Source organism: Cucurbita maxima, unplaced genomic scaffold, assembly GCF_002738345.1.
Source record: "Cucurbita maxima cultivar Rimu unplaced genomic scaffold, Cmax_1.0 Cma_Scf00024, whole genome shotgun sequence".
Taxonomy (NCBI): Eukaryota; Viridiplantae; Streptophyta; class Magnoliopsida; order Cucurbitales; family Cucurbitaceae; genus Cucurbita; species Cucurbita maxima.
In genome coordinates this window covers 515,840-530,085 of record NW_019272040.1, presented here as the reverse complement: position 1 = coordinate 530,085, position 14,246 = coordinate 515,840, and the positions used below count along the sequence as shown (strand labels likewise).

The 14,246-nt window shown below is 34.9% G+C and overlaps 4 protein-coding genes across 4 annotated transcripts; 1 reads left to right on the top strand and 3 right to left on the bottom strand.

The window, feature by feature from the left end:
- Positions 1 to 1,016: 1,016 nt before the first annotated feature.
- On the bottom strand, positions 1,017 to 2,515 carry LOC111497971. The gene is made up of 2 exons (XM_023148999.1): positions 2,209 to 2,515; positions 1,017 to 2,078 (listed from the first exon to the last, which is right to left on the bottom strand). Exon 2 carries the CDS (start codon positions 2,070 to 2,072, stop codon positions 1,176 to 1,178), a length of 897 nt encoding a protein of 298 aa, XP_023004767.1. The 5' UTR covers positions 2,073 to 2,078; positions 2,209 to 2,515; the 3' UTR covers positions 1,017 to 1,175.
- A 923-nt stretch (positions 2,516 to 3,438) lies between these two features.
- Positions 3,439 to 4,693, top strand: LOC111498046. Its single transcript, XM_023149098.1, has 3 exons — positions 3,439 to 3,663; positions 4,270 to 4,377; positions 4,475 to 4,693. Exons 1-3 carry the CDS (start codon positions 3,601 to 3,603, stop codon positions 4,691 to 4,693), a joined length of 390 nt encoding a protein of 129 aa, XP_023004866.1. The 5' UTR covers positions 3,439 to 3,600.
- A 252-nt stretch (positions 4,694 to 4,945) lies between these two features.
- On the bottom strand, positions 4,946 to 6,752 carry LOC111498025. Its single transcript, XM_023149077.1, has 2 exons — positions 6,531 to 6,752; positions 4,946 to 5,374 (listed from the first exon to the last, which is right to left on the bottom strand). Exons 1-2 carry the CDS (start codon positions 6,665 to 6,667, stop codon positions 5,131 to 5,133), a joined length of 381 nt encoding a protein of 126 aa, XP_023004845.1. The 5' UTR covers positions 6,668 to 6,752; the 3' UTR covers positions 4,946 to 5,130.
- A 667-nt stretch (positions 6,753 to 7,419) lies between these two features.
- On the bottom strand, positions 7,420 to 13,240 carry LOC111497935 (citrate synthase, mitochondrial). Its single transcript, XM_023148949.1, has 20 exons — positions 13,081 to 13,240; positions 12,774 to 12,843; positions 12,612 to 12,674; positions 12,277 to 12,318; positions 11,853 to 11,918; positions 11,614 to 11,679; positions 11,340 to 11,453; positions 11,113 to 11,176; positions 10,912 to 10,994; positions 10,528 to 10,577; positions 10,381 to 10,458; positions 10,098 to 10,226; positions 9,956 to 9,998; positions 9,665 to 9,751; positions 9,131 to 9,232; positions 8,731 to 8,838; positions 8,555 to 8,605; positions 8,090 to 8,163; positions 7,958 to 8,009; positions 7,420 to 7,868 (listed from the first exon to the last, which is right to left on the bottom strand). The coding sequence occupies exons 2-20, from the start codon at positions 12,822 to 12,824 to the stop codon at positions 7,773 to 7,775; spliced, it is 1,419 nt and encodes a 472-aa protein (XP_023004717.1). The 5' UTR covers positions 12,825 to 12,843; positions 13,081 to 13,240; the 3' UTR covers positions 7,420 to 7,772.
- Between the last annotated feature and the right edge of the window lie 1,006 nt (positions 13,241 to 14,246).

Below are 14,246 nucleotides of genomic sequence, written 5' to 3'. Positions count from 1 at the left end.
TCAACCAATGTAAGATCTTACATGGTTAAGATTTAATGAAATCTCTCGCCGTAAACTAATCAATAAGATAGGTAGTATAAATCATTTATTAATAATATTGGGCATTTAATCTTATAGAATTTTTGTAGGGTAAAGATTAACTCGTACAAATTTTTTATAAGTGCAAAAATTAAATTATTAGAAATAAGAAAATAAAACTTACACTGGTAAAAAGTAAAAATTTGAAAAAGGAGGATTGACGGACAGCGCAAAACTTTTACCCGAACAAGTACAAAGACAGTAAAGTAAAAATAGTGGGGTGAAAATAAAACAGCAGAAACGCGTGCAAATGACAGAGTGTCAATATTAATGATTGCATTTCATTGGTCCAATCAATTATTATTCAAAATCATTCGGATCTCCCCGGTCCCACCCCACCCCTCCCTTCAATTTTAAACCACACGCTCGCACGTGCCAATCCATACCCTTATTTAATTTTAAATATATTCATAAAATTAAAATAAAACAAATGAACATATAAATAATATTGAAAGTTGGTGGTGGGCCCCAGTCCTACCGCCAAACCGACAAAGAAACATTACCTTCAGATCATACGCCTTGTTTGGGTCGTTGCAGTATATCATGTGTACGGTCGTGGATACGCTTTTTATTCATTGCACGTGCCAGCCATTTCTCTTGGGCCTCCAGTTTCCCGCTAATTTGGGCTGGGCCTTTTGCACCCACCGAAGGACTTATTGGGCCGAGCCCAGTCAACTGTGCACGTTGACCTTCAGCTTCAATTCCCCCACGCCTTCCGGGAAATATGGTCCACCACTGTGAAGAACATCCGGCCAGTAAAAAGAGGTGATACAGTGCCTGAAACTGTAAACAAGGAACAAAAATGGCATGTTGCTGCTGCTGCTGTGGTCAATGCTCTGAAAACAATGGGCCCTGCAATCACCAACACTTTGTGAACACAGCCACCTCTAATCTACAATAGATTTGCAAGAAACATTTGAAAATAATGAAGAACAGCTTCCAAGAAACATTTGAAGACAGAAGGATTGAGATAATAATATCAACAGAAGAACAGATATAGAACAAACTTCATACATAAGGGGGTTAGCTAGCTCTGTACACACTACACTGAAATGGTATCTATTTCTAATTCAAAAAAGATCCTAAAACTTCTCATCTCATTCATTCCCAATGTGATTAGTGATCTTCTTCTTGCAGCCATGGCCGATGCAACCGTTATCAGAGGCGTTTTCGGACACTGCGGTTTCGTCTTTGTTGTTATTGTCCATGAGACAGCCTTCAGTTTCCAAGAATTGAACTCTTCTTCTTAGCTCTTCCAGCTCTCTTTCCATGAAGAATACCCTTTCCTTCAATGTCAAATTCTCCTCCTGAAGCTGGGCTATGTGAGAATCTTGATCATCTACTCTACTCTCCAAAACGCTGCTCTGTTCTTCACCACCAGAAATTGGGCAGATCATTTCAAATCTACTTAAATCATGATCCAGCCGTCTCTCCACCTCTAAATGTCCTTCCACATCGCTATCACCAGATCCCCCATCTTCTTGTTCTTCTTCGTCTTCATCTGACCTAAGTCTAATCAGACCCTTCATCGAGCCATAGCCGTCAAGACCCCACTCCTCCTTAGCCATATCAACAAGAACTTCCCTTAGAGGCGAAAATATGGGAGTAGGCAACACTGCAGGGGTGACCGGATAAGGCGACACCAACGACGCAATACCGCCGGATCGTTTGGCACGAATTAAAAAGGAAGTGGTATTACGAGGCGCGAAAGGGGGAAAACGGTAGTTACACTTCTTCTTTGGATGAAAACGTCTCGATTTCAACCGATTTTGGTACTGTAATTCGTTCCAATTCGAGGGTTTATAGGCTGATGAAATCGAGCCTTTTCGCCTCATATCAAACCATCTCCCCTTCCTGAGACATCGGCCTTGATTCGAAGTAGGAGCAGTGGAGAGTAATCTCTGGGAGCCGTGAAGAAACATACCTCGATTCTCCAGCGGTAGAACTGGAGGCAAATTTGGAGGATGAATCCAAACGACAGAGTTTTGATTCATCAAGATCTGTGTATGATCCATATCATTCATCTAACCAAAGCAAAATCAAATTTCCGAAACCCCAATCACAGAAACAAGAACACATTCAAAAAAACAAAAGAGAAACCGCTAATTCAAACACGGAACAATAACGTACAGAAGGAAATTAGGACATTCGAGTTGCAACCATGGACAATCCAACCGTTGAAATTCAAATCCTGGAAACCCTAGAAATCGAAAGCAGAGATGTTTGTGAGTAGTTGGGAACAATTAGTAATGAATCTGAATGTTTGTGGAAGAAATCGAAGGATTGTGATTATGAAATTGGAGTCTGGAGTGAAGAAAAGGGCTTATAAACACACAGAACTCTTGAGCTTCGTCTATGGCGAAAATGTCGTTTGCGGAACCTCTTTCGATTTTTTTTTCTCTCTCTCTCTCTGAATCGAACAAGATCAATGCCTCAATAATTTGTAATTTATTTTAAATTATTATCCAACTATCGTCACTTCATTCTTTGTTAGTAAATAAAATGTTCATTTTTATCTACACACGTATACCATTTTTTTTTATAAATAAATTGAAACTCCGATAAATAATGAAAATTAACCCATTAAAAAAATATTGCAACAATTACCCTTCCCCTCTTAATCAAAATCCCATGCTAATTTAAATGATTTAAAAAATATTCTCAAATTTATTAAAATAAAAATTACGGGAAACAACCGCCAATTTTAAACAATGAAAACTAATAATGAAATTAATATAAAATAAAACTTAATTTTATGGATTTGAGTGATAGACTTTATGTTTTATTAAATCAAGGAGTTGATTGCAACATTTATTAAAATATAGGAGACTAATAAAATAAATTAAAAGTGTACGTTAATAAAATGGAGGGATGTTTAGTAAAAAAAAAAAAAAATGTTTTATTCGTATGAATTTCGGATAGATTATTATTAGAGATGTGCACGGAGTGGGCAAGTCTCCACTTCGACAACTTATTTCATTCCTCGATCACATGAGAAATTTGCAAGCATATGTTACCGTTCAGTTTCTTACTGCTTATTTTTCTTTTTAAAAAGAATTATTTTAAAATTTTCATTAATATAATTTTTATTTAATATATAAATTTATATATATAATTTTAAAATTTTAAAATTTATAATTTAAATATTAGAACGATAGTTCTAAAATTTAATTATTTTTAATGCGGTCATTAAATATGTTGAAAATATATTTATATTAAGCAAGATGAATGGGAGAATTGGGCGGGGATGGAGAACCGTCTCGGTAGATAACATAGACATATCTAATTATAATACTAATTCTTTGCAAATGAATGGGGTTTCCTTCCAATTCTTTGCAAGAAAAGGAGAAGTTGGTGAATTTAATTGGTCATTGTGTGTTCCGTTGTATGAGCAAAGGAGAGAACGTGTCACATTAGGCATTGGAGTCGCTAATCCCTCGTGAAACGGCATCAGATTGGCGTACAAAGTACCCAAATCGCCAAACATCACTCACCAAACTCAGAAGCCCATCACAGAAAAACATGGCCGAGAAATGGAAGGCGGACGAGCAACTATTCCAGCTTCTTGCCAGTCTTCTTCACCAGGTCATAATTTCCCTCCATTTTCCTCCTCATTCATTCATCCACTTTCGCTTTTATTTCCCTATGTTCATTTCATTTGCTGCCATTTACCTTCTTCTTGTTTCTGATTCTTTTCCTGATTGGATTGGTTGTCTATGAATTGGAATTCTTCAGTCCGGACGATGGATCTAACCTCATTCACGAGGAGGAGAACGAAACATTATTTACAAGGGTGTGGAAACCTCTCCCTAATAGATGCATTTTAAAAATGTTGAGGAAAAATTTCAAAGGCGGGCAATATTGTTAACAGTGGGCTTGAACCGTTACATTGTAGATTTACACTAGAGTTGGGTTGGGAAAGGCTGGGAATAGGTAACTTAGGGAGATGAACATAATATCTGATGAAGAAGCCACGACCCTCCACAGATATTGTCCACCTTTTAGTCTAAGCTCTCATAAAAATAGTGTTCCTTATTTATAAACTCATGCTCTTCTTCTTAATTAGTCAATGTAGGACTAATTCTTTCAATAATCCTCGTCAGAAATACCTGCTCGGACATATCCATCCATGCCAGGAAATTTTGTGAACTTCTCTGCTCTTTTCTTTCCTAAGATGCAATTATCTTGCAGGTGGAATCACTGACCAACCAGGAGGAAGTTGAGCTTCGTATGAAGATCGAAGCCCTTGGACTTGAAGTAACAAAAGTACCCTCAAAGTCCTTAAAGCAGCTCGATGAAGTCCGTCTGGTTTCCTTCATACACTCATTGCATTTATCAACATTTTCTTGAAGAGATTGAATCTAATGTCTAAAAAGTCAATTTCCTATTTATTCAGATGGAACTTGCGAAGGAGTTGGATAAGTTATCTGAAAAGCTAGACGATGTGGATGAAATGATTTCTTCAGCAATGGCTGCTGACCCACAGGTGCAGTCTCTTTTGAGTCATACTGCTGATATTTGGATGCCGGTGATAACTGCTTCCACTGATGACCGGCGGAAGTTTACAGCTTCAGCTGGAGAAAATTCAGAAACAGAAAAGAATTGTGCTAGTTAGACATATATAATATATATACACTTTTTCTTTTGGTTTATTTAAGGGCCAAGTAAAGTAATTTAAATTCTCTATCACAATTTTGTTATATTCCATAAAGGAATGTGTTCTACCACTGTTTGGAATGTAATTTCTCCAACGGATAATATATTTTGCCACCTTGTTCTGTAGAAATCCTTCATCATTGTCCAAGTATAGTACCATTTAGTTCTTGTTCCCTTTGCCATTAGATTTTAATCTGGATGGGAATAAGAATGATGGTAACGACTCTAGAAAATGACATATAAAGAAAGAAGATTCAACTAGATTACTACAAAATGAGTCAATGTACATTTAGTACTTAAGTCTTACCAAATCAACTGCCTATATTCAGGTCCTTCCCCCAAAACTAAACATAATTGAGAGGAAACTAAACATGAAATTTTGCCAATAATGCAACACTACTTTGTTGAGATCAACTTGACGACTAGAGCTATAAGGGTTGTGACAGAGGAACTGACTATCCAAAGGACGAGGGAAAAGACAAAAAATCCAGCCAAAATGGTAAGAAATGGAGGACCTTGGGCATCACCAGTTACTTTACTTCCATCATTTTCCTCCTTGGTGGAATTCCCATCTGAGGAATTTGATGCTGTTATAGAAAAAGATCTTTGCCTCAATTTCAATCCTTTGGTGTTCTTGTACCTGCATAAAAGAAAGCACACAACCACTCAGCTGAGTAGCAATATTGTGATTACAAGTATCAGTCATCTCAGACTAGTTGTGTTCTAATTTCTGGCAGATGCAAGGAGGATCTCAGCTACTGATTTAGTTTTATATAAGTATATGATGTCTTTGTGAGGAAAGAGTTGAAGTAAATGAAAGTCTAAACCGACAAAATACCATAAAGATCGAACCATGAATGATAGGAAACAGTATGCACCAATACTTCCAGAAAGTTTGAAAGAGGAAACTCCAAATTAATTGTTGAGTCAACTGACAACTTGAGAAGACGATAGAATTCAAATTAATTGTTGTAAGATTTAAACCATTTATTATTACTGTGGTTCTTCCAACAGCTGTTATTCATCTAAAAAGTCTAAATTTTTTTTCGAAGAAATTATAGAGGCCATTCCAGAATTATCATTTTCTGGCAATCTTAAATGTAACTACTTCACAATCAGAGAAGAGCTTTCAGAAAGAACTAATAAACTTTCCCCAGTCGCATCCGGAAGCCAGAAAGTATCAAATCAAAGATTCATCCTATTTCAACTTGGAATTGGAAGAAAACCAGAAAAATAAAGCCAAAATCCTAATGCTAGTATGAGTTCCTTGCCGGAGTAGCATAGCGAAAACCAATTAAGATTCAGTGTTTTACTACCTGCCAAATTCCATTTCCATCACAAGAATCAAGGTGGATTCACTTTACAGAACTAAGCAACAGATGAACTTCCATGTTAACATGCTCATTGCAAGGGTAACAGTCCAGATATCTTCTGAAATAATTGTGCCTAATGCGAGGGATCGTAGAGGACTGCTGAAGTAGGTATCAACCCAAAGGTGCATTACATTACACGCAAACTAATAAAAATTCAGAAAAACAAAACAAAACATAATACTAGTTTATAAGCACCTGGCGTTAGTAGCAAAAAAGAATTAGGAATTAGCAACAACCTGCCGGATTCCATTATCAAATATCAACAAAAGAATCAAAGTCGAACTACTTCACAGAACTAACAGATGAACTTCATTACTAAATTGATCACTAGTCTCATTAACAATATACAACAGACCTGATATCTACTGAGATTAAATAAGTCGAATGCGAGGGATCGAAGAGGAGTGATTAAACTAAGGATACCTGAAAGAAGGAATTGGAAAGCCATTCCGATGAAATTTAACGCCGACGATGGAAGGAAGAAAGGCTTTGTGATCCAAACTTGGGCGGTGAGAAGAGAGGACCAGTTGAGACGGCGGCGCGGCGAAGACGGAAGCCATTCACCTTCAGTCTTGTTACAATGACTTCGTCAACTTCGGACGAGGAAAGTTCGCACGAGATGCTGCACGGAGGGTGTGGATGATCCATTCATAATTCACGTTTTTTTTTTTGTTATCTACTTAGAAGAATATTCTATTTTATTATCTTTTTATATATATCTAAATTAGTTATATGGTAATTCAATTTTTTTTAATCTTTTATGACTTCTCATTAATTATTGTGAGGACATGAGAGTTTAATAATAGTGTCTAAATTCAAAAAAAAAAATAAAAAAAAAATGATGGGTTAATAAAAAAAATAAATATATATTTACTGCTAAAAAGTTTCCTATAATTATAGTAAATTGTTGAACTATATATATTCATATAGTTTAGTTTCTTATATATAATATTTAGTATATTGACAAATATTTAGTATATTTTATTTCATTGTCAATATTTAATGCTTGTATCCTAAAGTTATGAATATGAATGAGAATACCGATCCCAATTCGATTTCCCAACCCTTATTTTTTACTTAATCCTTGATCATTAAGTAGTTGCAAGAAGTTACCATTTGGAAATATTATTATTTGCCCCCGTTAAATTTAGATATATTATTCATAATTTTCCCATATAAAAAATATGTTTTAAACTTTATTGCTAAGTTACGTACATAGGCTTGAGGACAGTATGAAGGGGCTTTTAAAAAGTAATTAAAAAAAGTTTTAACACTTCGAAATCATTCTAAATTTACGTTGAAATGTCTCATACAAGGTAAAGTGCAGCCGAATCTCAGCTCCTAATGGGGGTATAGATTAACATTCAAGCCATGCCAACCGTTTTATTCAAATGGCATCCCGACCAATTCCTCTCCTGAACAATGCACTTCTAACAGCTACTATATGAAACCGAATGAATGAAAAATTTGCCAAGAAACTCGGGCGAGTTTAAGAAATAAGTGATTCCAAAATCTACTTATCCCCAAAAGTAACTTCAGGTAATCCTGTATCTGCGCGGTAAACCAAGCTTGAACAATTATTAAAACTAGCAAATGACAAGAAATCTCTCACCCTCGACCAATTTGTGAAGGCTGAATGAACTATTTTTGGACACCCACTTTCAATCAAGCTGCTGCTTTCTTGCAGTGGTCCTCGAGCCATTTCAATGTCACGCTCTTCGGCCTCTCGAGTGGCAACCCCAGAGCTCGGTCCCATATTAACTGAAGCCAGAACATGTAGTAAATCTTTAAGAATTTGGTAAAATTAAGAAGAATTGAGAATGAATGTACAAAAAACAAAAAAGACAAACCTGAGAACATATCCCAATACTCCTTGAAACACCGAAGAGAACAGTAAAGTACCTGTGCATAGTCGATGAAAGTTATAGTTATCGTTTAGTTAAAGGTAAACATCAATGTGTATTAATTGAATCGCATTCTACCTTGCTTCGGTCAAACCAAAGTAGTTCAACAGCACACCACTATGAGCATCAACATTAGGCCATGGGTTTTTAACCTGCAAACGAGGAAAATGCCACAAGAGGAGACAACTATGTAAAAGATTCATGGGTGACGTTCGTGAGCATCAACAATTCATGGTATAGTTTCATGTACTTGATCAAATATACTGTGTTCGACTCAAAAGTCAAGTTACATATTGTGCTCGATCTTGGACATTTAGTACAAACATAGACCATTTAATTCATTTTATGAAGGGAGAGAATCAGTTTCATGGAATCTATATGTTTGGTAGACAGCCGAAATTATCACAAGAAGAATTTAATACTACTGAAACTCCCCCACCCGAGTTGAGAAATGAACCCACAAATGCTAGCAGAAATGACTAACAACAGAAGATAAGGAGCATGCACAATTGAGCTAGTTATAGAGAAGGAAGCTCATCTTGCCTTGCCAAGTTCTGTTAGGATGGGTGGCACGACTTCGTAGAGCTTTGATACCTGCAAAATCCCATGCTAGGTTATTGTGTGAGCAATTTACGGCTTAAGTAAACCAAAGGGGATTTATACAGTGCGTGTGTATGAATGCTTGTGTGTGAGTCTACAATCAGGGAGAAAATGACAACCAGCTGAAAAAGAGGATCGTCTGGCAAATGCTTCAATGCAAACTCTCTCTGACAAGTATATCTTGGATCTGTTTTACGCAGAACTCCGTGACCAAATCCTGGAACAACCTACGATTAAAAAGAATGATAAGGAGTTGATGAAAATTCCACAAATGAATATGTAACCATAAATCCGTAAAGGACGTCTCCTCTTCCTATAGTGATAAGACCCGAAATACATTGGAGTTCATGAAAACGGGGAAAAAATATCTCCCAGAAAAAATAAACCACTATGACTGAAATGCTTGAAGGCTAAAACAGTACAGTTACTGATACTAGCTATATATAAGCGAGGATGAAGGTATATTAAGTATAAGCTCCATGCCTGACATTTCTAGCCAGAATGGATTTATGTTGTTACCTTGCCACTGTTTAGAGTTTTCCAAACATAGTCTTTCAACTGCTCCTTAGTTATGTTCTCTCCACACTCGTCCACTACAGATTTGATCCAAAGTAAAACTTCCTGCAAGCAGTGGGAAATAAGCAACAATAATTGGCAGTCTTTTTATGTTGATAAGAAGCATAGAGCAAACATTTGCTATGTATATTCATGTCATAAAGTTAATGGGAGTTTGTTTAAGGCTAACGCTCAAACATTACTTGGTTTCAAATCTACAGTCCTAAAATGAACAAAACAAGTGCTATGTACTATTAGACTGTTATCAGTTATGATGAGTAAACCAAATAATTATCTCAATCCCTTTCACTTATCTATTAATTTCTATTTTACACTTTTTAGATAAATTGAAAGTCAATGAATTGAGGGGGAAAATAGTAGTAAGAATGAAATCCATCAATAAAATGAGAGAGTTACAAATGATAATTACGTACTTATTAAAAGTTCAAACCAAATAGAGGAAAAGGAGTAGCTATTAGAAAACAGTCTATCACACACCTGATTTGCCAAACCATGTAATGGTCCAGCCAATCCGTTTAGAGCAGCAGCAAACGAAAGATAGGGATCTGAAAGTGCACTAGCAACCTGCATAAAAGTATTAAATAACTAAGAGAATGACACAGTCATGAATTTGATGTGCAGAAACATTACATTGACAGCTACGCTTGAAAAAGTCATGTTTCAATCAATGTACAGCAGAAGATCAGACTAAGGAAACGATACTATAAAATACTAAAGAGAAAAGAAAACACACAATTCAATTGAAATCTGAGAAGAAAGATAACTTACGAGGTGGCCTGTGTGAGCGCTGACATTCCCTCCTTCATGATCACTGCAGGTCATTTTTTACACAAACATTAGATGTTATTTGATTATTCTCTCTTAAATTAAAATACTTTAAATCCGGTGGAAATGAACAACATATACTTACGTATGGATAGTAACATAGAGCCTCATGAGTTCTTGCATTTGGGGACTATCAAATCCTAACATGTGCGAAAAATTGCCACCATAATCCAGAGAGTCATCTTTTGGAATTATATGCCCATCCTTGTATATCCTTCAAATATGATTAGAAGGAAGTCCAAATTAATCCAACAACGAAACAAGGAGGAGACAGCAAGAAGGGGTCAGAATATTTTAAATATGCAACGGCAAGTGACACAATTAGTTTCATACAATCAACAAATATATAATTAGAGTGATCTACCAACCTGCGGTAGACATAAGAAGCTACCAAAGGTACTCGAGCAATCAAATTCATAGAATCTTCATACGTTGGTTCCCAGTACCTATAAAATTAAATAGCTTTCAGTACTTGAGAAAATACGAAGACTGAATCTTGAATGCACGAACTTTACTTTGATTTATGAATTCCTTTCTCATAAGCCTTCTGGAATTCACTTTGAACCTGAAGGAAAGTACAAGTAGACACCTTAAAAGACAGCTAACAACATTGCACCTAGATAATTAATTACGTTTCCAATAAACTAAACTTTTTCTCAATATAATCCAACAAACTAAATTCAGCAGTACAGGGTTTATAAAATTGGATCCAAGCATAAAACGCTGTGTTTTGATCAAAATAAACAAACGAGAAGTTGGATGCTAAAAAGTATTTATGGAAGTCAAATATGAAATTTCCAAATTGATCCAAGTATCCATACAAAAACCTTTCACGTAAAGTTGACAAAGAAAATCATCACCTCATCTAGGGCGTGATAAATAGAGAACTCATTACTAACCTGAAGACCCATAACACCTGTGGCAAACTGAGTCATCGGATGAGATGTAACGGGAAGAGCATCGATGGCCTTGTATACATAATCTGCAACCAGAAATGACAAAAACCCACCATTTAGGAAAATGTCTGCTGGAGCAGAAGAGGCTTCCGGAAGTCATATATAATCAAATATGCTCATGCAACAATCATGAACAAGCTGAACCTGGAACAACAGCTCGGCTTTGTAACTCCTTGGATAGTGCATCTACTTGCTCTTTGCTTGGTACCTGATATATAAAAGAATAAATGATGATGTTTTTGGAAGTATAAAGCAAAATACTGCCTACAAGGAGAAGTAGGTTTATTCTATCAGCTACATGCCTGATGCCTCTATAGCACTGATATAATTACCAAAAGATCAAACGAATGGACAAGTTTTTGGCAACTCACCTTTCCTGTCAGAAGAAGCCACAGGAGACCCTCAGGTAGTGGCTCTCCATCAGGCTTTGCAGCTGGTAGTAATTTTTGACATTCAGGAATTGATAAACCCCTAAAGCGAATACCCTGGAAATATAATACACCAAATCCATTACTATACTAAAACCAGCATTCATCCAGTTCATATAGACCAGAGATAACCATGAATGTCGAGCACAGAAACCTTAACAAATGACATTTAAAGACCAAAACAATTCACTGGGTATTAACCAAAAGGATTCTAAACCTCGTCAGGGTCAAGTAGAGATGTTTCCCATAGTAGCCCTGTCATTCCTCTCATTCCACCAAGTACCTTCACAATGTTCGAGACAAGGCATTTATTAAGAGATGTAAAGAAAATGCTAGCAGAAAAGATAAGAGATTATTTTTCATAAGAGCTCCCTGGAACGAATTTATCACATGGGACTAAATGACACCGATGTTAGAGAGCAGCAAAATATAGAATAGTTCAGCAAATATACTTACCATATCAACAGTGATGTTGCCCAGTTGAACCTTTCCATGTTCTGCTTTGAATTTCTTCAGACGATCCTATAATCATTAAACATATTATGAATATATATAAATGAAATATATAATTAGCGGGGAAAATTAGGTCAAGGTCGGCAGTAAATGCATTGAATCAATTAGTCACACTCTTGTAGACTTATAATAACTTTCAACCAAACTGGATACAGGAAAAAAGCATCTAAAGTAATCTCCTGATGAATTTATGTCAAAAACATGCATCCCATTTCAGTGAAGTGGTCATACTCAATGAAAGGCAGATGAGTGAATCAACTTGGACGTCAGTGTAAAACTTTAAAGAATAAGAACGAAGGCCTTCGTATTTATTGTGGGAGTGCTATGCTAAATAATTATTAAATGAATACTGTTAGGATAACCAAACCTGCTGTTCTGGAATTAATTCCCTCAAATGAGATTGTAGGTCCTGCACGACAAACCGAACTTATAAGCGAAATCACTTATTGGATAGAAGTAATCATTCCATCTGTTAGGTAACTGACTACTCAATTGCCAAAGATCAACCAATTGGAAATATGCACGTAGACTTAATGTCAACAGTTATCAACTCTGGCTAGCAGGGAATTGTAGCCGTCACAGTCCGATTTAAACAATTCATAAATGTTAGATCTACCCCAAAATGAAGTCTCAAAGCTTTAAAACGGTAGTCTACCCAAACAAGATTGAAGAATAAAGATTAATGCGAGTGGAGAATATTACAAGATCCGGTGAGCTCTGCATTTGAAGCCATCTAACAGAATTACTGAGATTAGACTGCTGTCCCTGAAGCATCGAGGAAATTTCCAGATCGTTAAAACCTTTACAGTCAAAATAACTAACAAATTACCAACAACATGAAGAATCCCGAGACAATATACTCACAACACGAGACCGTAGCTTTGAAAGAGCCGTCAAACTTTTGAAGAACGCCATTACTCTCAAAATTCCTTATCTGCTTAGTAGATATACACAACTTGCTAAATACATAGATCACTGAGCTCTAAAAAAACAGGAAGAACAAGAAAAATACTAAACGTACAATAAGAAATGGAAATTAAAAAATCAGACAAGATGTTGAGTAATATACGAATATAGAAGATGAACGAACATCATCGGAGTTATCAACAGGTAAAAGAGAAAACGAAGATATGAATCAAACGGGAATCAAGTGCTGGAAATTGAAACGTACAGGAAAGTCGGAAAAAACCACGACGCTGCACGCAAATCGATTTGTGTGGATTTGAATTGAGAATCCGAGAACTGACGAGCTTCGCGGTTCTCTTCTTTATTCCCAGAGGAAATCAAATGAGGAATTGGAGTGAAATTTCTTCATTTGCCTTCTTGAGCCCGCAGGTTCTGTCGTAATGCCTGAGGTGGGCGACCACATTCCGAAAATACCCTCGCTTCTGATTCCATTTACCAAAAAGTTGTTTCAAATAATAGATAAAAAATACTTTTTTTTTTAATAATATTCATAAAGTTTCAAAAAAAATCTCAAATTACCCTTAAAATTAAGAAAATTAAAAAAAAAAACATTAATGCTTTATTTAAAAAATAATTTGAATTTTGAACGTTTTTTTTTAAAAGAAAAATTAAAATACCTTTAATTTTTTTAAAAAAATTCGGAAATATCTTTACTATTAGCATCACATTTAAAAATTACTTACAACCTTTCCAAAGTAATATTAAAAGTTAAAATAATTTATGATAGGTTGATAGACGAGTTTCGTACATATATTGACGTAAGAAAATTTTTAACTTTTTTCTAATAAAGGTAAATGGTGTTAATGTTATTTTTAAATTTTAATAATTATTTCTTATTACTATTGATAAAATTTAATTTTTTTTTAAAAAGTTGAAGGGTATTAATGAATCTTTTTTAAGTTTAGGATATTTTTTTAATAAAATATTAATGTATTTCATCTAAAATTAACAATAATATTTTTTTTAAGTTAAAAGGTATTATTAAAACCTTTAAAAATTTAAGAATTTTTTTTAAACCAGAGATATATTTTTATTGATTTAGAAAATTATAAGTTTTATATTTATGAAAAAATTTAATGTAATGTTATATAGGTTGAATTTTCTTTTTTTTTTTAAAAAAAAAAAGAATTTAAAGTGTTTTGGATGGTTTGCTTTTTAAAGAAATATTGTAGATATCCCAACCTAATTTTGCTTCTAAACTTTGGAATTTAAAATTAATTGGTAAAACGAAAAAGGAAAGTGCAAAAGTGCATCTTGGTTGATATCATAAGTGTCTATTAACTATTTTTATAAAAACACCAAAAAAAAAAAAAAAAAAAAAAAAAAAAAAAAAAAAAAAAAAAAAAAAAAAAAAAAAAAAAAAAAAAAATC